The sequence below is a fragment of the Talaromyces stipitatus genome, genomic scaffold (assembly GCF_000003125.1).
Source record: "Talaromyces stipitatus ATCC 10500 scf_1105507295527 genomic scaffold, whole genome shotgun sequence".
In the NCBI taxonomy this organism is placed as follows: Eukaryota; Fungi; Ascomycota; class Eurotiomycetes; order Eurotiales; family Trichocomaceae; genus Talaromyces; species Talaromyces stipitatus.
In genome coordinates, this window is record NW_002990114.1 from 2170494 (window position 1) to 2192929 (window position 22436).

General features: G+C 47.1%; 9 protein-coding genes across 9 annotated transcripts, besides 2 other annotated features; 5 read left to right on the forward strand and 4 right to left on the reverse strand.

Moving 5' to 3' along the window:
• Window positions 1–607: 607 nt before the first annotated feature.
• Window positions 608–4343, forward strand: TSTA_088500 (Rho GTPase activator Rga, putative; the record flags this gene model as incomplete). The annotated part of the gene is made up of 6 exons (XM_002478532.1): window positions 608–685; window positions 745–775; window positions 825–1361; window positions 1432–3663; window positions 3714–3809; window positions 3859–4343. 6 exons carry the CDS (start codon window positions 608–610, stop codon window positions 4341–4343), a joined length of 3459 nt encoding a protein of 1152 aa, XP_002478577.1.
• A 579-nt stretch (window positions 4344–4922) lies between these two features.
• TSTA_088510 (uncharacterized protein) lies at window positions 4923–6477 on the reverse strand (the record flags this gene model as incomplete). Its single annotated transcript, XM_002478533.1, has 4 exons — window positions 4923–5101; window positions 5157–6180; window positions 6237–6343; window positions 6396–6477. 4 exons carry the CDS (start codon window positions 6475–6477, stop codon window positions 4923–4925), a joined length of 1392 nt encoding a protein of 463 aa, XP_002478578.1.
• A 544-nt stretch (window positions 6478–7021) lies between these two features.
• TSTA_088520 (uncharacterized protein) lies at window positions 7022–8085 on the forward strand (the record flags this gene model as incomplete). Its single annotated transcript, XM_002478534.1, has 2 exons — window positions 7022–7043; window positions 7085–8085. 2 exons carry the CDS (start codon window positions 7022–7024, stop codon window positions 8083–8085), a joined length of 1023 nt encoding a protein of 340 aa, XP_002478579.1.
• Window positions 8086–9540: 1455 nt separating this feature from the next.
• Window positions 9541–9568: a sequence feature (AT_rich).
• A 162-nt stretch (window positions 9569–9730) lies between these two features.
• Window positions 9731–10711, forward strand: TSTA_088530 (mannosylphosphate transferase (Mnn4), putative; the record flags this gene model as incomplete). The annotated part of the gene is made up of 3 exons (XM_002478535.1): window positions 9731–10120; window positions 10176–10606; window positions 10666–10711. 3 exons carry the CDS (start codon window positions 9731–9733, stop codon window positions 10709–10711), a joined length of 867 nt encoding a protein of 288 aa, XP_002478580.1.
• Window positions 10712–11682: 971 nt separating this feature from the next.
• Window positions 11683–12157, reverse strand: TSTA_088540 (uncharacterized protein; the record flags this gene model as incomplete). Its single annotated transcript, XM_002478536.1, has 2 exons — window positions 11683–12042; window positions 12080–12157. 2 exons carry the CDS (start codon window positions 12155–12157, stop codon window positions 11683–11685), a joined length of 438 nt encoding a protein of 145 aa, XP_002478581.1.
• Window positions 12158–14347: 2190 nt separating this feature from the next.
• On the forward strand, window positions 14348–15397 carry TSTA_088550 (zinc metalloproteinase, putative; the record flags this gene model as incomplete). Its single annotated transcript, XM_002478537.1, has 2 exons — window positions 14348–14651; window positions 14679–15397. The coding sequence occupies 2 exons, from the start codon at window positions 14348–14350 to the stop codon at window positions 15395–15397; spliced, it is 1023 nt and encodes a 340-aa protein (XP_002478582.1).
• Window positions 15398–15451: 54 nt separating this feature from the next.
• On the reverse strand, window positions 15452–16934 carry TSTA_088560 (3-ketoacyl-CoA ketothiolase (Kat1), putative; the record flags this gene model as incomplete). The annotated part of the gene is made up of 4 exons (XM_002478538.1): window positions 15452–15925; window positions 15995–16568; window positions 16626–16806; window positions 16867–16934. The coding sequence occupies 4 exons, from the start codon at window positions 16932–16934 to the stop codon at window positions 15498–15500; spliced, it is 1251 nt and encodes a 416-aa protein (XP_002478583.1). The 3' UTR covers window positions 15452–15497.
• A 760-nt stretch (window positions 16935–17694) lies between these two features.
• On the reverse strand, window positions 17695–20145 carry TSTA_088570 (Hsp70 chaperone Hsp88; the record flags this gene model as incomplete). Its single annotated transcript, XM_002478539.1, has 5 exons — window positions 17695–17994; window positions 18049–18351; window positions 18403–19843; window positions 19917–19948; window positions 20071–20145. The coding sequence occupies 5 exons, from the start codon at window positions 20143–20145 to the stop codon at window positions 17695–17697; spliced, it is 2151 nt and encodes a 716-aa protein (XP_002478584.1).
• A 572-nt stretch (window positions 20146–20717) lies between these two features.
• TSTA_088580 (uncharacterized protein) lies at window positions 20718–22385 on the forward strand (the record flags this gene model as incomplete). Its single annotated transcript, XM_002478540.1, has 2 exons — window positions 20718–21062; window positions 21153–22385. 2 exons carry the CDS (start codon window positions 20718–20720, stop codon window positions 22383–22385), a joined length of 1578 nt encoding a protein of 525 aa, XP_002478585.1.
• Window positions 20763–22250: a mobile genetic element.
• Window positions 22386–22436: the final 51 nt, after the last annotated feature.

Below are 22436 nucleotides of genomic sequence, written 5' to 3' on the forward strand. Positions count from 1 at the left end.
CTCGTTCATTTGACTTGGGCCGGAATCCCTCTGCCGTGCGCGCGCACTGACTCGACGACAGCCCACGCCGCTCATCCTTCGAAATCAATTCCCTCCTTAATAATACAACTGGGGTTTTCGTGGGGAGACGAACTGGACAGCTCGGTCGAAGCCGAACACTCTTTTTTATAGTCTTCTTGAATTGCCATCAATTGGCGGAATTTGCCTCCCTTCTTCTCTACTCGTGCAGTACGTACTACCTTTCCCGAGCATTCTTGCTGCGGCAATCCGTCATGCGCATATCTATCTACCTGGACGGTTTCATGATACGTACCGGCCCACAAGGCACAGCCAAAACCCTTTTACCGGGATTTTGCGCGCTTGTTGATTCTGTCTTCTTTTCACTGTCAAAGTTATCAAGTTGTCAAGATTACTGATCATTTACCAATCTCGTACCAGGGTCTCCCGCTACTCCGTGATTCGTAAAAAGTACACGGGATTTACGACACCCCTTCCATGCGCGGGCGTTCGATAGTCTTCATCTTGTGTCTATTTGTGTCGTTGGCGGTGGAAAACGATCGCGCTCACTGACTCGAGAGCTGTTTGAGGAATAAATCTATAAAACAAGATGGAGTCCCCGGCTGGCTTCTCTGATGCCGCTATGGATCAGGATGATATTCCCTATCCTTGCAAGGGCTGTGGAGAGGTATATACCGCTTCATATACTCTCACGAGACTGTTTCGCTGATCTTAGTGTAATTTTAGATTCTGGAGGAAGGAAAAGCATTTGAATTAGGTAAATCTCATATCACGGCTATCACTGTTCCTTGCTAACTCGTATTCAGCGGGCAATAGGTGGCATATCGATTGTTTCCGATGCAACACCTGTAACACTCTTTTAGATTCGGACGCTCATCTCTTACTGCTCGGCGACGGCTCGTTAATATGCAGCAACTGCACATACAGCTGCAGCTCCTGCGGGAACAAGATAGAGGATCTGGCCATCTTGACGGGCGACCAGGCATTCTGTGCCAACTGCTTCAAATGTCGAAACTGCAAGCGGAGAATCGAAAACCTTCGCTATGCGAGGACGTCCCAGGGTATTTTTTGCATGGACTGCCACGAGTCACTTATGCAGCGACGTCGCAAGAAAAAGACGGCCGCGAAAAAGCCAAGTACTATATATGACAAATCGCTTCCGTCTCTACCACCGACTATGGAAGATGCTCGGGCTAATCGCGAGCCTGAGACACTACCGGCCAGGGAGTATTCTGCTTCCCCAGACGTTCCTGGCCGTGGTTATCCCGTGGATGAGCGTACGTCAAGCCGTACTCGCTCTGAGGAACCTCCCGCTCAGCAACCAGAACCTACTCATAATCAGGGTAATTGCTCTTACTACCACTTCTCAGAATGCATACCACTACGGAAGACAGATAAGTGCTAACAGCCGAGTAGATAATCTTATCCTCCCTTCCAGTGCATACCGCCCCGATGGGAACAAGCGCCAGTCCACCATGTCTACAAGGTCGGATGTTGATGCCGGAGAGTTCTTAATACCAGTCGCATTCGATCCCACACCTGAAGAACGTGTGACGCCGCGTAGTGAACCTGTTCCAGAAGAAACTCGCCATCCACGAGACTACATGGACAATTCACATCCAGCAACGTCCTCTCGCCAGGCCTCGGCTGACCGTACAGAAACTAGTCAAGTATCTGCCCCTCATATTGCCTTCCAAGCAAAAGAGCGCCAACCCAGCGACTCCACCACCGATCAGAACCGCTGGCGACAAGAGCCAACGCCGAAAGTCGCTCAGACGAAGACTGACAGCAGTGATGGATTCAAATTACAGGAAGCGCCGAGAGGGCGGAAATCTGCTTCAACCAATAGCTCCAAGTCCGACCTTCACACTGCCAAAGAAGGAACGTCTGTATCAACAGGTTCTCCCGGAGCCGCTACCGCAACTTCATCCGAATCATCCAAGCCGCCCCAGTCCTTTACGGAAAAGCCCACAAGCCCCTCAGTATCCATTTCCTCGCCGCCAGTGCGATCACCCGGACAGAATCGTAACAGTTATATTGAAATCGAGACTAATCGTGTGGATGCTAATAGAGCTTTCCCAAAGTTAAACACACTCCAGTTCCCTCCAAAACGAGGAGACTCTTTGGAGCACTTCGTTTCTAGCCAAATCCAGCGTAAGGATGTTGGCTCTACTCCTAGATCTCCATCCGGTCAGGTCGAAAAGAAGACGAATGTGGGGGCAGTGACTACAGAACAAGGCCGCGACTCAAAGGAACCATCTGGTGTTTCTCGGCAACTGACTCATATGTCAGATGAATCAGAAGGATCAAGAAATGCTTCGGCAGAACCTACCAACGTACCGATTTCTTTGGACAACTATCACACTCGTAACGGGTCGCACGCTCCTTCTCTTTCGGATGGTGTCAAGAATAACCTTAATTCATCACCTGGATTGCTGCGTTATAGTGGCGGCGGTGACTTTTCGCTGGACGAAGATTTAGCTCGAATCCTAGGAGCCGAGGGCCAGGCAGGTAAACGTGAATCCTTCAAGAGACAGATGACGAACTCTGTGCGCCATGGTCGGAGCTATAGTGATAAGGGCTCGGTCATGTCTAAGGACGGCAAGTGGCCTAAATCTCCAGTCATTGGTAGCCCTTTTGCGCAAGATGTCAGCAGCCCTGACACCGCTTCTCCAAGTGAACAACGGGAGGATATGAGTTGGTTAAGGGGTGAGCTGCGCAGAGAGCGCCAGCGAGTAGTAGAAAGAGACCAGAAGATTGCGGAGCTGGAGAGAGCATTGAATGCTCAGGCAGATGTCAGAAAAGCCAACACTGAATTGCGCGAGAAGCGATCAACCATGGTGGTCTTAGATACCAAGAAGGAAGTGGTGATGCGCGAACTTGCTGCAATCACAGAACATCTTGATAGAGAAAAGCATGGCGCTGCTCCTCTGGATCTGGAAAAAATCACAAACAGTGTTGTCCGTAGCTTTGCAGAAAAGTTGCAGCAGCTCAAAGACTCCTTTGCTCCACAGATTGAAGAGCTCATGCAAAACCGAAATGACATCGTGGAGGAAGTGGCAAATCTTTCACGCATGAAAGATAAGAGTTTTCAAGAGTTTGAACAGCTGTCTTCAAAGAATGCACAATTGGCAGAATTGAACAATCAGCTCGTGAATCAGATTCAAGGTCTTTACAAAGCCAGCTCAGCCACAGAATCAACACGCTCCACAAATGGGTTAGGCGTTTACTCTCACAACAAAGAAAAATCTACAGGTTCTGTTGATGCTTCCAAGGCCGCCGATCTTGCTTCGTCAGTTTCCACCATGACGATCCAAGACGAGGCCGAGCCTGCGACTATCGTTCCTGGACCCCAGGTTGTCAGTATCCGCAAAGGACAGGTGCGTAAATTCAACTGGAAACGAGGAGGGCAGAGTGTGGCCAAGGGTGTTTCCAAGGGACTCAAAGCCTTCTCGGGCGAAAAGGAGATTATCGGTCCCGACGGAACAGTTCAGCAAGTCGAGGGAGTCAACCCGCCACTGCCACGGTCTCAAACTCAGGAGCCCAGGTTTGGATTTTTTGGAAATCAGAAGCGACAGGCTGCTTGGAAGAATCAGACAAATGGAAGCTCACCAGCGTTGGTTGATGCTGCTCTGACCAGCGAGAGTAAGTTTGTTTGGTTTTTATCTGATAGTTATACTGACGGTTTCGGTCAGGTCTTTTCGGTGTCGATTTGGAACAACGCCTAGAGCAGGAGAAGAGCATCATCCCTTCCATCGTAACACGCTGCATTCAAGAGGTTGAGTTGCGAGGTATATCCCATGGCATGTTTTTGTGCTGAGCTTTACTGACAGCCTGTAGGAATGGATGAAGAGGGCATTTATCGTAAATCTGGCGCGTCGACCGTCACCCAGATTATTCGAGAAGGATTCGAGCACGCAAATGATTACGACATTTCTGATCCAGACCTTGATATCCACGCCGTCACATCCGCTCTCAAGCAGTACTTCCGCAAGTTGCCTACGCCGTTGATCACACACGAGATCTACGATAGTGTCATTGAGACAAATGAGGTTTCTGGGCAATCCGCTCGGGTCGAGGCGTTGCGTGCATCACTCGATGGGCTTCCACGAGTTCATCGCGATGTGCTGGAATTTCTCATCTTCCACCTGAAGCGCGTCGTGGAACATGAAAAGACGAACCTTATGACCAGTCAAAACATCGCGGTCGTTTTTGCTCCAACAATTATGAGACCAAAGGACATTGCCCGAGAGATGACGGACGTCCAGAAGAAGAATGAAGCCTTGAAGTTCATCGTGGAGAACTGTCAAGAGATCTTCATGTAGACACTCGCCTTGGATCTGTATCATTATCACCTCTGGATGATGGATGGCGTTGCGCGGGCCAAACCAATATTTCTACAAAAGCCGAACCACTCGAGCTATGATTTTGGATAGTCATGGACACAAAGCCACCTGTTTGTTTCCCCTTTTATTTTTTCTTTTTTATTTTTCTCATATGAGCGTTATCATGAGCAGCACAATGGAGGCGTCCCCCCTGTTTTTGTCCCTTTCTTCGATTCAGTATCTGTATTTATTTTTCATGATTATACCCTTTTATATGTTTCACAAAATTTCTTTTTCCTTGCCTGCCTAGTTCTGTTTTGTTTTGCCTTGTCTTTTATTCGTTCTTCGTTGCATGTTATTTAGTACCATGATCTAGTCCCATTTTTAGTCTTGTGGAAGCTCTACTCGCTCTTTTGAAAGGGGGAGAAGGAGTTGAGAATTGAGAGAGCGCTGGTCGTTCTTTTTCTTTTCTTTGATTATTTTCTGAATTTTCTGAAGTAGTATAATGTTATTCTGGCTAGCTGTATATGGCCCTGTACATAGGTACGTAGTAAGCAAGCGACATATCTAACTTCTGTTCTAGAAAGTATCATCCTCCAATCGCCCTCCACTCCGTACAACGGTAGGACTATGCTCCTCGTCCGCAACTGCTCGATACTTATTATAAAAATCATCCGTCATATCATCCGATGTAGTCCCCGTACCACCACCTGCTGTAGCAAGAAGATCCGATACGATGCGTTTGGACGCTTCTTTGGCTGTTCTACGTATCAGCCTGACAATTCCAGTATCAAGATAGCAAATAAAACTTACCGGGCGTCTTCATTAACCGACTATGTGGAATATGGAATTGCATGGTCTTGGGAGGACTAAATCCCAATGCTGCGGCTGTATCTTCATCATCATCATCATCAAAATTGTCCTCGTCACTTTCCCAACCGCCTGTAGTAGTCTTCTTCTTCTTGTCCTTGCTTAGAAGTGATAGTCTAGGTTTGGCAGGCGTCAAAACACTAATCCCAGGTTTCGGTGTCCGTTTCTGAGGACTACGACGATAAGCCTTTCGATTTGTGCCGGGTGTATTTGGCCCTGCGCCTTTCCATCCTCTGTATGCAAATAGTTCTTCACTTAGTTTCGGAGCTTCAAGCTCAGGACTAGAGATTGGCGAGTCATCGTAGTTCAATTTCTTATTGTCGGAAGTTTTCTCTTTGGGCGTGCTAACGGAGAATTTCGTTGGTTTGTATGTCTTTGATAATGGTGTGGCTTGGACACGGTATGTTTTGTCGAGGATATGATGTAAGACGGGATCTGTTGGTTTTTGATATTTGTTCGTATTTGGTCTCTTTGAGGTTGATGGTTGGGTTGTACGGGAGATTGTGGGCGGTGGGATGAAGGGGGAGGACATTGGTGTTTCGTTTGTATGTCTTCCGGGTGTGACTAGCCCACTGTCGTTATTACCCTCTGGAAGGGCCGAGTCGTCATATCCAGCGCGATCAGGTTCGTCTTCAGAGTAGCCTGCAGGATATCCACCGGTCGTAGGAGTCTCACCACCCTTTACATAAGCCCGCGGTCGAGGCGTACTGTGCGAAGGAGAAATAGTAAGTGCCGAAATATCCAATTCGCTTTCATCATGGTGAAGTTGATGCCCCAGACCCAAATGTTCGGATGAAGGAGTTTGGTAAGATACAGCTTCATCGTCCAGACTTGTCTGTGTCATGTTGGTCGAGTCTTCGGTTACCGTTTGCTCGTGGTCTGTGGTTGTTGTTGTGTCCTCGTTTGGCATTTCTTCGTAGCCTGATAGGGAGACATTGGCGCTTGCTTCGAAGAATTGTTTCCAAAACTATTTCCCGGTCAGTTACGGAATGCTTCACAGATGATCAATGTTTGTAATCCTACTTTGGCTCCTTCCCAGACATCCTTGGAGTGTTCTGCGTACTGCTCAACGATAGGTAGGATACTGGTAGTGACGATTCGATGAGCACGGGAAAAATTGCTGTCAATTTCTGCATGGATATCAGTATTTTTCCTCGCTGGTAGTATGGTGTTCACGCGTACCTTGGAGGGTCAAAGTGATCGATTGCTCCAATCTTTCCAGCTCCTCCGTGAGCGTGAGATTGCGTTGCGTGGAACTTGACATGTTGAAAATTGAACAGTTGTATTAGCTTAAAATAGAGTACTTGAAATCCGAAAGACAACGACGCCGTTGTCATGTGTATGCGTCGTGTCGAGGTTCGTTGATCAAGGCCGGCGGATAAAGTACAAAACTAAAACGGACGCGTTTTAGGGCAAGCGGATAGGGGCTAATTCAATCACGTGGCGGGGCGGCAGCGGGGTTCCGATAGTCAGTTAAAACCGTTGATTAATCATCCAATCCACTCTTATCGGGCTTATCGGTGAGCCGACGAGTCTCCGAGGGGTTAAGAAGGCAACCACCAAAAGTCAACTTCAACCTTCTTCAAACCATCGACCGTCGTGGATTGCCATTGGGATTGGAGCTGGCTTGCATCCTGTGGCTGTGGTGTTAGATTAGTGAGGCTGATTTTATCCTCTTTACCGGATCGTCATATTAGCCGGAGGAGCCGTACAAGGCTACCTCATTTTGGTCGCTGTTGCCGCCGAGCTACTTTGTTCTGCTCTGCAACATCTATGGTTCTATACAGCACACTTGACATATTGACATTATGCCAGCTCCATTAGCAAAAGGTTCGTTAATCTTATCCTGCAGTTCTAGGATATGATGTCAGGCTGGGATAATCTCGGTTTCAGGAGTGTAGTCATTGACATCGTCACAGGAATCATCATCGGCGTATCCGTCCTCGTCGCAGCCGGTATCGCAGTCTACGAAAGCCCCCAATTCCGACGATGGTTAAACCAATCCCGCCGCAAGGTAGCCGTCGCCCTCTATAACCTGGGCGATGAAATACATCCACGGGAAGTGCATTCCGAGGACATCTCCATGACCGAAGAAAGCGGCGAAGTAGCCGAGGAACGAAGACGTAAAGCGCGAGAAGAGATAGAGCAACGGCGACAACTCAATCAGTCGCGTCGACGCAGGAGTACTCGGTCTAGCAGTGCAGCTACCAGTTTTGATGCGTTGGTGGATAAGGATGGTAGATTACGGACTGAAGACGGTGAGGACGATACACGTGGTATATTTGAAAATGACCATGCGGCTGCGCAGTCAACGGCGCTTGATACCAGTAATCTGAGTTCATTGCATAAGCGTGGTGGATCTCCAGAGCCGGAAGCTCTTACTAATGCTCGTCTTCAAGCTCAGCATGAAATGGTAGAGGCTATGGAACGGGATCGTCTTCATATCGCTTTACCATCTGAGACTTCATCGCATCACCCTTCAGAATCGCTAATTGATCTTACCCCGACTTCCGAGTTTCCCGAAACCACTCGTGAGATAACGTCGGATCGCGGCCAGATGGAGAACTCGGAATATTTTTCAGTTGCGAATTTATCAAATTCCACGCACAACTCTGAGATCGGTCAATCCGAGTATTTCTACGCTCATCCGAATTGGTCACATTCCTCTACAGAATCTTCCAACCCGTTTGTCGAGCACGACGTATCGACTACATCATCGATACCAGGTAGTCTCGAACATGTCCATGACGGTTTGTCCTCGGATGGCACATTGAGTGAATGGGGACAGCCTACCGATGGAGTAATGACTCCTGCCAGCTGGTCTGAGGTGGGCAGCGTGGTCAGCAGTGATGATGAGCATCACCGTCAATGAACTCGCTTTAAGTGATTCCACAATCCTTTACATCAAGGATTCTGTCCCGGGGATGCTTGCCTTGAACGAGGTCTTTCAGAGTAATTGCTTGTACGATTTCCGATTTGCTGCGATGGAGTAATATTGTGCTGGGATTGTGACTCTGGCAAAATAACCTGCTTGGCTAACAAGTAGGTAGGAGGAATACGGATTGGCGTAATTGTTTTGGCAACTGGTTTTAATCAGCTCGATGTTTTAACTATTATCAATCATTTGCTTGAGAATTCATTGGTTGGTCGACACCTTTATTCACTTACCAGTGAACTAAGTTATGTAAATCATGCATGTTTCGACGCGTATACCGGACCCTAAGCATGCTGCTTCTCAGCCATATACCATAAGCAATCAACGCTTCACGAGTCATTAGCCAAATGCCCTAGATATTGCACTAGGAATGACCGGGTAATAAATACATATATTCTGACTGTTCCTCTTAACGAATCCGTCCGTATTTCCCAATCGATAGGCTGTCTATCGATCGATCAGATGCTACGTTAAGACGTCTTGGCGAGCGGAGTAGGTAGTGACGAGGCTGTCGATATGACACGAATCAGGTCGGAGTTAAGCATCATCAGTACCCATATCCGTCTAAACCACTGTGCCACTGTCTAGAAACCCGAAAACGGCAACTCTGCTTTTGTATGTAGTACTACATAGTTGTATGTATATAAGCCTTTATCTACCGCGTCATCAACCAGATACTATGTGGATACAGCTCGTATGGGTCCGATGTGGAGACAGAATGGGTCCGGGTATCCAGTTGGACCAATCGATAAAACGCCCGACCAATAATAAAGCGATCTTTCCGGATAGGAGCCGGAGTGGCTTGGCGCCTCTAATCTTGCTCTGGGCCGCTAACCTGATTGGGCAGGCATGCACGCGCGTCTTCAAATTCCTGATTGATTGATAACAGAGTCTTTTCTCATTGTTCAGACATTCAGCTGTACCCTGTCAGTCAGTTAATTGGGAAAACCGAGGCATGCTACCAGTCTGTGCTCCTTACTCCTAAAGACCAACGGTCAAATCAAGGAAACGTGATGAAGGAAATATAGGGTCTTGGCTTCTCCTCGTTCTTGTATCCTGGTTTCTTGGTATCTGTGGTTTACTACGTTGCCAGCCCCAGTTGCTCTTCCACAAGAGCCATAGCAAAAACCAGATACTTAGTGCGTAAAATAGGCAGGCTAAATCGCAAGGCCCTTCTTTTAAGTAGCCCCGAAATCGCTGGATTTCGCGTTTCGTTTTCTGGTTGACCTTGACCGACTCAGTATCACATTCAAGGCACGCAACGACGTATGTCTCTCCGGTAGGCTAGCTGTACATTCAAAATTCTGGCTGAGGTCTTGGCATACTGGTTCCTATCAAGGGATTTCTCCTACCCTTTATCTCCGGAATCTAGCCCCTGCGGTAGAAGCGATGTAAATATTCTATTATTTTTTATTTTTTTCCCCCGATATTTGACGAGAGACCTGTTTCCCCGATGATCTTGAAGCATCGTTACTGTACTTCGTTAATCGTGTCGTTTCTCAGTCAAATTAACGTGCATATACGATGACCTACCGGACCCATTAGACATGAACAAAAATGCCAATAAACCCAAGCACAAAAAATGAGCATTCGGAGAATACTATTCGGTATCGCCATGGGGTCACCGTGCCTGTCGCAGATCGTTACTAGTGCGCCTGTCACAGAAAACAAGGAACAACAACAACCTCCTTTCCCTCCTCCACCGCCGCCTGTACTAGATGGCATGAGCTACCTAGAGTTGGATCGCTCGTTGGAGGACAAGTACTTCCATGAACCGGCGGGACATGAACTGGGCGCCGATGATCGCCTGGGCCATTACGATGTGCGATATTTCCACGGAATGGTCTCCGAGGAAGAAAGGGCGGAGAGTCTGCATCATATGGTGATTGCGTATTTGGATTTCTTTCGATTGAATAAGCTCGAGACATGGATTGCGCATGGGACGCTGTTGGGTTGGTGGTGGAATGGCGCTGTAGGTATTCTTCTCGTCCTTTGCCACACTACGTGAAATCGACTGATGTTGAAAGTTGCTCCCTTGGGACTGGGACGTCGACACCCAAGTCCTCGACACAACTCTGGCCCGCATGGCCAGAGAATTCAATCAAACGGTCACCAGCTACATCTCAAACGATAAAAGATTCAAACGCAAATACTTGCTGGACGTAAACCCATGGGCATATTTCCGTGACCGAGGACCGGGTCACAACATCATTGACGCACGCTGGATCGATACCAGTAATGGGTTATACGTCGACATCACGGCATTAAGCCGATTTAATCCAGAGGATGAACCGCACACGTGGGAATGCAAGAATAAACATGAATATCAAACGGATGATTTGTATCCGTTGCGACAGTCCAAGTTTGAAGGAACCAAGGCTTTTGTGCCGTACAAGTATCAGGAGTTGTTGACGGAGGAGTATTCTGTCCAGGCGCTCACGCGGACACATTTTCAAAAGTATGACATAAGCTTGGCTGGTTTTTGGTGTGAGGTTACACTAACGTACAAATTGGTAGTCACACATGGAGTCCCAGCGTGGGACAATGGATTATGAAGGTATAGTACCTTGAATACCAACATGCACAGTATATTTCCAATTTCGTATTGGAAGTACAACATACGAATGGCTGCATATCCACCGCACTGTGCAACACATCACGAACACTCCGAATACCAACTCGAGATTGAGTAGTGCGTACTGCTTGTCATACATAAAATCGACACTATTCGATTGATAATCTACAGAATACGAGACTGGCTATCGCTTTCAAATACTGTCACCGAAGCGATGAAACAATATCGAACCGCTTTATCGAGGCAATTGGTGGATGGTCGAAGGTATATACATTTAATACAATGTAAATAGTTATGATATCATGAACTTAGTTCTCATTTAACATGACTGGCTTTTCTATAAGTACCGGCCAGGCGAAGTCGATAGTGCGCCACCTTGACCCCTAGGAGTAGGGTTAGAATCCAGTCAATCTTACAGGCTAAAAAGTCAGCACGAGTAATTCAATGTTATAGAGGCTCGGTGAGCTCCGAGGCTTGTCGATGACACTGCGTACTGTGAGACGCTAACCGATTATGCCGAGTATGCCCTTGGCGATATTATCTCGAGACATTGAGGATTCTAGACGCTTTTATTAGAGTCCTAATCTTTTAGACCCGCTTCCATAATTCTTAGCAAGACTACCATATCAGACAGCCAGAGCAAGTCAAGCACAGGAAGTATGTATCAGCTGCCGAAGAAGAGTATTCTGTTCAACGAGCTCGATTTTTAAGTGGTAAAGAGAATATGACCCTGTCCATTTTAATGAATGAGCTGTTCACTGGTTTCCCTCGGTCGACGGTCTACTAGCTGGTTCTGAAGTTCTGATCACACGATAAGCAGCCCATCTTCTCGTTCTCGTTCTCATGATCATAACTTGACTTGCATAGCCAATCCATGGCAGAGAGCGAGAATTGGTCTCGGATATTCTCGTGTTTCTGAAGTATTTCTGATACAAGTCTTCTCAATCTTGGGCATCCAGTTATGGAGTCACTGCGTATTTGGGATACTGCCAATATTGAAGCGGCTTGTTGAGTGAGCCTGTGCGCTTAAAAACTCCGTCACGAATTTTCTTTCCATAGTCGTATTGTGTCACGTCCCCAGAGTTTGCAGTTGGCATGCTAATGACCACATCACCAAGGCGGATATCTGCAGTTTTGCTGGGTACAGCACCCCCGATTCCCACCATCAAACCGAATCGTAGAGAAGGGAATGTTGGAAGCATGTGGGCCAGCATAATTGCAGCAGATGTAGTTCCGGAAACACCTGAGGGGAGGCAAGCCACGACCACATTGTGACCACTAACCCTCCCAAGAGTATAGGAGTTATGGTCAGTACTTGGCTGGGGTATCGAAGGATGGACTCTATCCAATGTGAACTTCGCCGCCGTCATTTCCAGCGGCAAGGCACAGATCCATGCCAGTGTAGTCGTCCTGTGTGACACCACTCTTGCACATTATCAATATCAAAAGCTGCTGCTAAATTTGAACGATCAAGTATGATTTCAATGATCTCCGGAAATACGAAATCAGAAACCTGCGATGCATGATTAAGATATGGGAGGAATCCGGATGAATTCTTTCATTGACAAGGGTGAGGTTGGACATTGGTGTGCAAGGCTACGACTACCCTGCACCATTTCGGCCAATCACAATAACGACCTCGGGACTCTCTTCGGCGAGATAAATGGTTTGGGGTATCGAGTTGACGAGAGCAGTATCTCTCTCCACTAATAGGAAAAGAGAAACATGATCATTCCAGGACTAAACATGAAGCTTTTACATAATAGCGTTCACATGTTCTTCTCGCATCTTGAGCCGGCCAGGTTTTATATCAGGTAGGAGGCGATCGGTCAGATAACTTCATGCTAGATTTCCAACGAGAAAGAAAGATCGGTCATTCGATCTTGAAGGTCAACTAGCCACCTTGGGCACCTAGATCTCAGGCTATCAGAAGCAACCATTCGTCAAGAATATGGCCCCCCCCCAAGTTGACCCCTGGAGATTCTCAACGTTCCTATTCCCTTTCACTTTCCCTCTGAGACAAAATTGAGCATCTACATTTTAGTCTCTTTGCCTCCGCGATATAGAGTGGCAGTTAAGCTTGATGGTGAGAGTGAATTACATTAATGAGCACCCGGGCGATGCAAATATTCTACATAAGATGGAAATTCCTTATCCATCTTTCAACATCTTCTTCTGGTGTAAGAATACTCCGCCATATAAACCATGATTCGTTAGAGTTCATTAGCCCATAGCGTGATTCTTTGGGCCTCAGAAACCCTAATTCTACCGTTCGCTCAGTTTGCCAAAGTGCAAATCCAAGTTTGCGCCATGGATCGAAGGAAATCTTCTTTAAAGGAGGTCTTTTGTCGCTGGTCATCATGGAGTAGAATATGCAACCCATCGTTCTTTTTTCAATCCTGGTATCAATACCTATAAGCACTCACCGCCCAAGGGTTATCCCAAATGCTGCACTGAGCTTGTGAGAACAGGGTAGACGATAACCGTGATTGCGCACAAGCAGAGGGGGGCGGCGCAAAAAGCGTGTCAGTACGTCTTTGTCGTATATCAAGTCCACCACGGTGGGAATTTGTTCCATCTCACACACGGTATGCCACTTACACCCCGAACCACGAGAGAGGCGCGACATTTCAGGGATATCCACCGTGTCTAGGTGGTTGCGATCCTCTTCCGGCCAATGAGCCAGCCTATCGGCCTTGCAAGAGGTCTTCATGTCCAGAAACACTTGTAATCGCCATAGTGCTCGAACGACAATATGTTCTTCGAAATATGTGGGAGACCCAAATTCCTTCGGCTGGAACGGCTGCCCTGGCGGCTGATGTTCGGAGTACAGCACGCTCAGAACCCTCTTCCAGTCTTGGAGATCATTGTCCTGAACGATGTCTCAAGAATATGCCATAAATATTGACTTGTAGCGTGACGAAGCATTGATGAGACTGCATAGACACGAGAAATCCGCAAGTCACCACTTCATAATCTCAATCATGATTCCCGGTGGGAGATCCCACAGTCGACTCCTTTCGAGACTCTGGGTTCCCTGCATGGCAGCCATGCTGATAAGCGGAAGTATCCGGACCGGACAGTTGTTCCTTTGTCTCTATGCCATGGTCGATGACAAGAAAGGGTCAACTGGAGAAAACCACATGAAGCGCCAACTCCGTAAAGGGGCCTTGTTGTATGCTGAACGGTATTTCAGATTTTCAGAGGGGTCTGTCGACTAGGTGCTTAGTTAGAGCAATCAAAAGGTTGCATGGTGCCGGTACTACTTCACGAATGATTGAATAGTGTCCCAGTGACATGCCCTGCAGCTCTCCTTATCAAGGACGAGTACATACATCGCGTTAGTGAACTTAATGAGATATTTCTTATAGCTGGCCGTTCGACGTTGATAGCTTGATAGGAATGGAATGGAATGGAGAAGAGATCACGTGACTGCAGCACCTTCTCGAAGGCTTCTTTTTGCTGACAAACTTATCGGAGATAAGCCGGATCTACCTCAAAGCGGCGATCACATGTTTCGTCTTAAGAACATTCCTTCAATCTTATTATTTGAGCTTTGTTTCGCATTTTCCTATATTTCGAATCTTTTGTACATATCATCAGCCAGTTGAACATATATTCGCCATGTCAGATCACGACAAGTCATCAACAATAAACATTACAATCCACCACCATGGATCACCATACACATTCACCTTGCCAGCCACAGCGACCCTCAACGACCTTGCGACGAGCATCTCCTCATCTCTAGACCTCCAAATCCCCATCGAAAACCAAAAACTTTTAATTGCACCCGGAAAACTGGGCTTACAAAAGCCCCCTTTTGAAAATACAGTACCTCTCCTCGAATATTTACCTCTCTCCTCACCAAAACTCAAGATTACTCTTCTCGGCGCAAAACCAGCGGATATAGATTCTATGAATGAAAGTATTCAAACAAATAAACAGCTATTAGCTGCACGGGCACAAGCACGTCGTCAACCGCATCCGCCGATTACGCGCCGACCACCGGGTGGTTTACATACGATATCCTCCCCGTCATCATCATCATACACATTCGGCCGCTGCGAACCACTTTCATACCTTCCAAACCCGGAACGCAGTCTAAAATTTCTAGAACGACTCCGCGACGACCCGGGCATAAAATTCGCCATGGCAAAACATCGTTTCTACGTCCCCTTACTCACGGAAATGAATCCGGCAGAACATACAACACACGAATCACGCACATTAGGTCTAAACCGAAATAAAGGCGAAGTCATCGAACTACGCCTACGCACAGACGCCTACGACGGATACAGAGATTATCGCACAATCCGCAAAACGCTTTGTCATGAATTGGCGCATTGCGTACATAGTGAACACGATCGTCAATTTTGGGATTTGACGAAACAGATTGAACAAGAAGTTGAGCGGGGGGATTGGACGAGGGGGGGTCATAAGTTGTCGGATCAGGAGTTTTATAATCCGCAGGATTGGGAGAGTGAAGGGCAGAGGAGTGGTGAGGAATGGGTTGATCATGGTGGGTGGACAGGGGGTGAATATGTTTTGGGAGGAGGGGATACGGGTTCGTCGGCGTTGAGTAGGAGGGAGATTATGGCTAGGGCTGCAGAGGATAGGTTGAAGAGGGAGCAGCAGAGAGGGAGGGGGTCTAATACTGAAGGAGAGACTTGATTATGTACATGTTAATGATTTTTGTATATGGAAGCATTTTTAGCGTAATGAGCATAATGTATATACAAGCGAATATCAAATTAGGATATGAATCACTCAATTAAATCTGCTCATTAACCCAAAGTCCCGCCATGCCCTGCCCCGTACCAATACACATACTATTAATCAAAATCTTCTTCTTCGTCCTCCTTGCCTCACTCAACATGGTTACAACCTGTCTCGCGCCCGTCGCACCTAGCGGATGTCCCAGCGCAATCGCGCCTCCACGGGGGTTAAGTTTCTCATGCTCAATACCCAAATTCTTGAGGCAATAGACAGCCATCGAAGCAAAAGCTTCATTGATTTCGAAGATATCAATATCGGCAATGTTGAGGTTGAATTGTTTGAGAAGTTTGGGGATTGCGGCTGTGGGACCAATACCCATTACTCGCGGAGGGACACCGGCGACTGTGGCACCGCAGAATTTGGCGAGGATGGGTTGGTTGAGTTCGATGGCTTTGGAGCGGCGCATTAGGAGGACTGCGGCGGCTGTACATCATAATTCAGCATTAGGACTTCACGATTGGGCTTTCGCAGGGGGATCAAGGGGTAAATTACCTCCATCGGTAACTTGACTGGCATTACCACCAGTAGTCTTATTCCCAAACTGCGGGAAAGCAGGCCGAATCTTACTCAACGCCTCATAGGTAGTTCCATACCTCGGTCCCTCATCTTTGGTCAAAGTGACAGTCTTCTCCTCCCCAGTTTTCGGATCCTTGACCTTGGTAGTGATAGGCACGATCTCATCATCGAACCAACCAGCCTTTTGCGCAACTTCAGCACGTCGGAACGACTCCACGGAATACTCATCTTGCATCTGGCGGGTGATTCCGAAATCGTCACCAACGTTTTCCGACGTTTGACCCATGGGTTGTAGACAGTCGGCTGCTTCTTGCTTCTTGAGGATTTCTTCGTGGAAAGTGTCGACTCCGCGGTCACCGAAGGTCATGGATTCGGCGCCGAGTGCGACACCGATATCGATTGCGCCGGTGCGGATTTGATTTGCGATGTCGTGGATGGCTTTGAGGCCGGAGGAGCAGAATCGGTTGACGGATGAGGCGCCTGCTGTGTGTGGGATGCCGGCTGCGAGGGCAGCGGCACGTCCTAGGTATGCTGCTCTTCCATCGCCGACCTATCCACTCTATTAGTATATCCAGTGAGTTATCAACAGGAGGTATAGATGACATACATTTCCCAAACAAACATCCTCGATAAGAGCAGGATCCAGCTGTGACCGGTCAACGAGCTGTTTCAGCAATGAATACACTATGAAGTCAAGAGATGTGTCCTTGAAACCTCCCTTGGCGGCTTTGGTCATGGGAGTTCGGATTGCCAATGTAACCACGATATCGTCTGGGTTTTTCGTTGTACTAGAATACGAGTGGTTTGTCAGTTGATTATCTTGATATTGGAAGCGGAGGTATACTCACATTGCCGAAATACCAGAGTGACCTGGCTTCAAGTGGTTCAGGATCGATGAGAGGCGGTCAACAGCCATGGTGATATGCTTTTACGAGACCGTGGTATATACACAGTGCTTCGAACAGGACAAGAGAAATAATATAATCTATCAGTGAGGATCAAGTCAGTAATCAGTTGAGACAAAGTGCGGGGAAAGCTTCATCTGATAAGCTGCTTTGGTGACTCACCTAAGATGAAGATCGTACACTGAGACAAATTCCTGAGAACTGTCCGCAGAGAAGAGATAGTTACTATTCCTCGTCTGATGAAATATACCAGGGAGTATCTTGGATATATGTACACGAGATGGACCAAAGAAATAAGCGGAATTAAGTACAACTGACAGCCGATAACCGTTGTCCGCCTTCACCGTAGGGTTATGCCGAGGTATGACTTGAAGCGGGTCCAGCCTCAATGTCTAGATATAGTACTTTTAGTCAGATTTAGATTTAGGGTCAAACCAATATGTGTATTGAAAAATAATCTATTCTAAGTCTTGAGGGGGGAAAAACGAACCAAAATAAACAGGCTCCACCACCAAATATCCGTTTTTATGTGTGAGAGAACGAATGAAATCAAAGTCTGTCGTTTAAGGAGAGATACAATCCGTTCTGCTCTGTATTCTGCTTCTTGATCCATTAGGAAAAAGGAACGGAAGATCCAAGAATTAAAAGGATAATAGTGATTGCAAATCAGGCATCATATATCATGTCAAATAGAACACTGTCTTCTTGCAAATTCTAATCCAGGGGGTTACACAAAGATGTATGCGGGGAGAAAAAATGGGATATTATCGTTTATTCGACATCAGGCTTAGATTCACCCTCAGCTGGTGCATCTTTCATCTCGGCGTCTGGGGTTTCCGTCTTTTGTCCCTCAGCGGCCTTCTTAGCCTCCTCCTCTGCTTTTCGCTTAGCTTCTTCTTCGGCACGCTTCTTGGCGGCTTCTTCTTCTTGAGCCTTGAGAATGGCCTGGCGCTCATTCTCGACCTTGTCCATGTATCGCTGGATGATGGGCCCGGCAATGAATCGAATTTCCTCCATCTTTGAGACGTAGACTGCCTTGGTGGTATCTTCGCCTTCTTCGTAGAGCCAATCCTATGATCCGTTAGTAAAGAATCTTTCCGGAATGCAGAGACCAAAAAAACTTACCTCAGCTTCGGTCAATTTAGCCCGCAACTTCTCCTTTTCTTCCTCGCTGGAGAACTCTGCGTAGTCGGTCTCAACCTTGTCGCGGAGCTCATAGATATAAGACTCAAGTTCGTTCTTCTTCTCGTCGGTATCGGCAACGAGCTTGTCTTCCATGGTCATAGCATTCTCCTTCTCAGTCCAAGCACTCTTGGTTGCCTCTTCGAGACCAGATGTGCCGGCGGAGATAGGAAGGTCACCCTTGCGTACTTGTTTCTTGACCTTGCGGGTCTTCTTTTCACCTTCAGCAGCGTCGGTGTCCATGGCCTGGATATGAGTTAGTACGGTAGACGTTGTCGACTGGTTGGATAAACTTACATCACCGTCTTTCTTCTCATCCTCAACAGGTTCTTCAACCTCGACATCCTCAACATAGTATCCGGACTCGACGTTGAGAATACCGTGCAAGTTGAGACGAGCCTTGAGCTTGCAGATCATAAAGTCGTTGTTGTCCTGAGCTTGGACACCCTTGACAGAGAAACGGCCGATCCATGGGTTGACCTTGCCAGGGAGAGCCTCGGGCTTAACGTACCGAGCCTCCAAATCGAAAGGCTGTCGGCGGTAGAAAGTAAGAATTTTTGTGGAAGGAAGAACATTGCCCTTGTTGAAGACCGTCAAGCTGGTGTCCTCATCTGGGATCTCGGGGGATTGTTCCCAAGTGAACTCAATCGGGTAGCTGACAATGTCGTGTACGGAGAAGTCACGCACACGGAAGACAGGAGACAGAATAGCGCAGCTGAATGTGCAACCACGAGCAACAGCCTCGTCTTGGTTGAGAGTGAAAGAGAGAGGCTTTCCAAAGAAGTTGCTAACAGTCTCCTTGATGATAGGAACACGTGTGCAACCACCAACCATCTCAATGCTGTCGATGTCCTCTGGCTTCAGCTTGGCTTCGGCAAGCGCTTGCTCCAAAGGAATAGAAATACACTCCAAGAGAGGCTTCACCATCTCCTGCATCTCCTCACGCTTCACCATAGCACGAACATCAATGTCGTCCATCAAAGACTCGATGCTGAGAGGTGCCTGAGCGTTGGCGGAAAGAACCTTCTTCAACTTCTCGGCAGCAGTCAATGTACGAGCCCAAGCCTTGGGGTTCGAACGGATATCGATCTTGAACTTCTCCTTGAACTCATCAGCGAAGTGATCGGTGAGCGCTTTGTCGAAGTTGCGACCACCAAAGTTGCGGTCCCATGCAGTGGCCTTGACGTTAAGCTCTCCCTTGCGGAATTCCACAATAGAGACTGTGTAGTTGCTGTGACCAATATCAACGAAAGCGACACGACGAGGCTTCTCCTCTGGGCCAGGGAGATCCAACTTGGTGATACCATATCCGAGAGCGATAGCGGTAGTGTCGTTGATCAATCGGAGAGCTTTCAGACCAGCAATGTCGGCGGCGTCCAACATTGCTCGTCGCTGTGAGTCTGTGAACCATGCGGGGACGCTGATAACGACGTCCGAAACACCCAACTTAATCTCCCTCGAAGCTGTCTGCTTAATCTTGTTCAAGTACATAGCAACCAACTGAGTAGCGCTGAACTTGTCCTTCTTCCCGAGGTAGTTCACCTCAACACCAACCTGGCCCTCAACCTCGCAGAAGGTTGCGGTATTGTACTCCGCTTCGGCCTGCACATCCGGGTCGGATAAGGTGCGACCGATGAGACGCTTGAGACTGCCGACGGTGTTCTTGAGGTTGGAGACTTCCTGTGTCTTTGCAGCTTCACCTAGATATCTGCTCTTTGGGCCGAATCCCACCAGGGTCCTAAATCGCATAGCCGTCAGTAACCATGTTCGCAGAATTTTTAAGGGGATAAGCGAGCTTAAAATGAACTTACGGCGTAGATCTGTTGGAGACTTCATTGGTAATCTGTAGAGAAAAAATCAACAGTCAGTATATCATGTCCTCATATGAATTTTTCATGGTCCCAGCTTTCGGATCCAGTGGAATCATGGGGGATGAATTTTGGAGGGGCAAGTGAAGGTACGTACGATATCGATACCCTTATTGCGGGCCACACCAACTTTAGTGCTCTGAGCACCGAAATCAATACCGATCACAGACATGGCGCGAATATATCAATCGACGGTTGATATATATGACAGGGGAAAGAGAAATAAAGGGGAGAAAGAGGATCGAAATCAAAGACTTTGATGATGGAAGAAGAGAGATGCAAAAAGTTGCTATATCTGATAATGGTCGTTGGAGGGGAAGGAATTTGCACCAGCAAAGTGGAGTGGCCGATGTGGAGCCAGCAGGTAGTTGTTGTTGTCCGTAGCGTAGAAACTTTTTTTCCTTCTGTCTACTCGTTTCTCGACGTGGATGAGTTCTTTTCAACGCATAAGGCTGCAGCTGGATACGTGTCAACTCGGTGATCTGGTGGGAGGGTGAGTCAGAATGGCTGGCCGTCTAAATCTTTGCTTGCCTGGATCACAGAGTGATGATTCTGGAGTCTTATCGAACCTTCCAGCGCCTGCCAGCCTGCCCAGCTGCCTCACCGCCTCACTTTCCGGTGGCAGAATTCTCTGCGTCCTCACCGCTTTGAATTAACTAGTTAACGTAATCGGTAAGCGCCGCCAGTTTCACTCCAGGCGCGTACCCTATTTTGATTCCATGTAATGAAATTCGACACGTCAATATGCCACCAATTCGCGATGGAAATAAAAAGAATTTAGCTGAGCAAGAAGGACGAATCTTATTAGCTATTTCCGATTTAAAAAATGGAAAACTATCAAGTGTGTATCGAGCTGCAACAATCTATAATGTTCCTCGGACGACTCTACGCAACAGATTAAATAATATTCAACAGAGATCCCAAACACGCGCCAACGGACACAAACTGTCAGAATCTGAAGAGGAATCACTTGTCAAATGGATACTCGATCTAGACAAACGTGGATTACCTCCTCGACACTCTCTTGTACGAGAAATGGCTGATTATCTTCTTTCACAACGTGGAAATCAACGGGTCGGAGAGAAATGGGTATATAATCTTATTCAACGTCGCCCAGAGATCGAATCGAAGTTTTCACGGAAATATAACTACGACCGTGCTAAATGCGAAGGTCTGAAGGTAATTCAAGAATATTTTGATCGCGTACGAGAGGTTATATCAGAGTATGGGATCTTGCCAGAAGATATCTACAATTTTGATGAGACTGGCTTTGCTATGGGACTCTGTGCAGCTGCAAAGGTTATTACAGGCAGCGATCGATATGGAAGGCCTAATCTATTACAACCTGGCAATGGCGAATTGGTTACAGCAATTGAAGCAGTTAATTCCGCTGGATGGGCTTTACCCTCGTACGTTATTTTCACAGCAACAACCTATTATCAACAAAGCTGGTTTGAGACTCTCCCACAAGGTTGGAGATTTGATATCAGTCAAAATGGCTGGACAACAGATGAGATTGGAATACGATGGCTTCAAAAACATTTTATCCCTCATACAACAAGCCGTACGAAGGGGAGATATCGGATGCTTATTCTTGATGGCCATGGAAACCATTTGACACCTCAATTTGATCAAATATGCACTGAAAATAATATCATACCAGTGTGTATGCCACCTCACTCCTCGCATCTCTTGCAGCCTCTTAATGTGGGTTGTTTTGCCGTTCTAAAGCGGCAATATGGACGGCTTGTTGACCAACGCGTACGGCTTGGATTCGATCATATTGATAAATATGACTTTCTTACAGCTTTTCCAGAGGCTCGTACAATGGCATATAAAGCTGAAAATATTCAGAATGGCTTCAAAGCAACCGGATTAGTGCCATTTGATCCAGATCATGTTTATCAAAAGCTTACAGTTCAGCTTCGGACCCCAACACCCCCTCCTAGTCGATCAAGCAATTCACAATCTTCTTGCTTACAAACACCTCAAAATCCACGTCAATTCAAGCGCCAAATGACAATATTAAAGAAGCGTATCAATGAGCGTACGACAAGCCCATTAGAAATGATTGATCGAGCGATAAACCGGCTGTATAAAGCGTACGAAATGAGCTTTAATGAGCTTCTGATTGTACAGAAAGAGGTGCATGATTTACGGGCTGCAATTGAGAAGGAGAAGCGAGAACGTAAAAGATCTAGAGCACAAATATCTCATGAAGGATCTCCTATAGCGCAGGAAGCCCAGGAACTAATCACTAGTCGAGATGAGGCATCTCAACCTATTTCGGCTGTACCAGTCGAATCCGAGCATCAGGCCTCTCAACCACGCGTACGAGCGCCACCGAAGTGCAGTGGATGTGGGATTATCGGGCATAAAATCAATCGATGCCCAAATCGTACTACTAGTTAAAGAATTGTATTTATTTTGTATTTGGGTTAGAAATTCAGGATTGGAATTTGT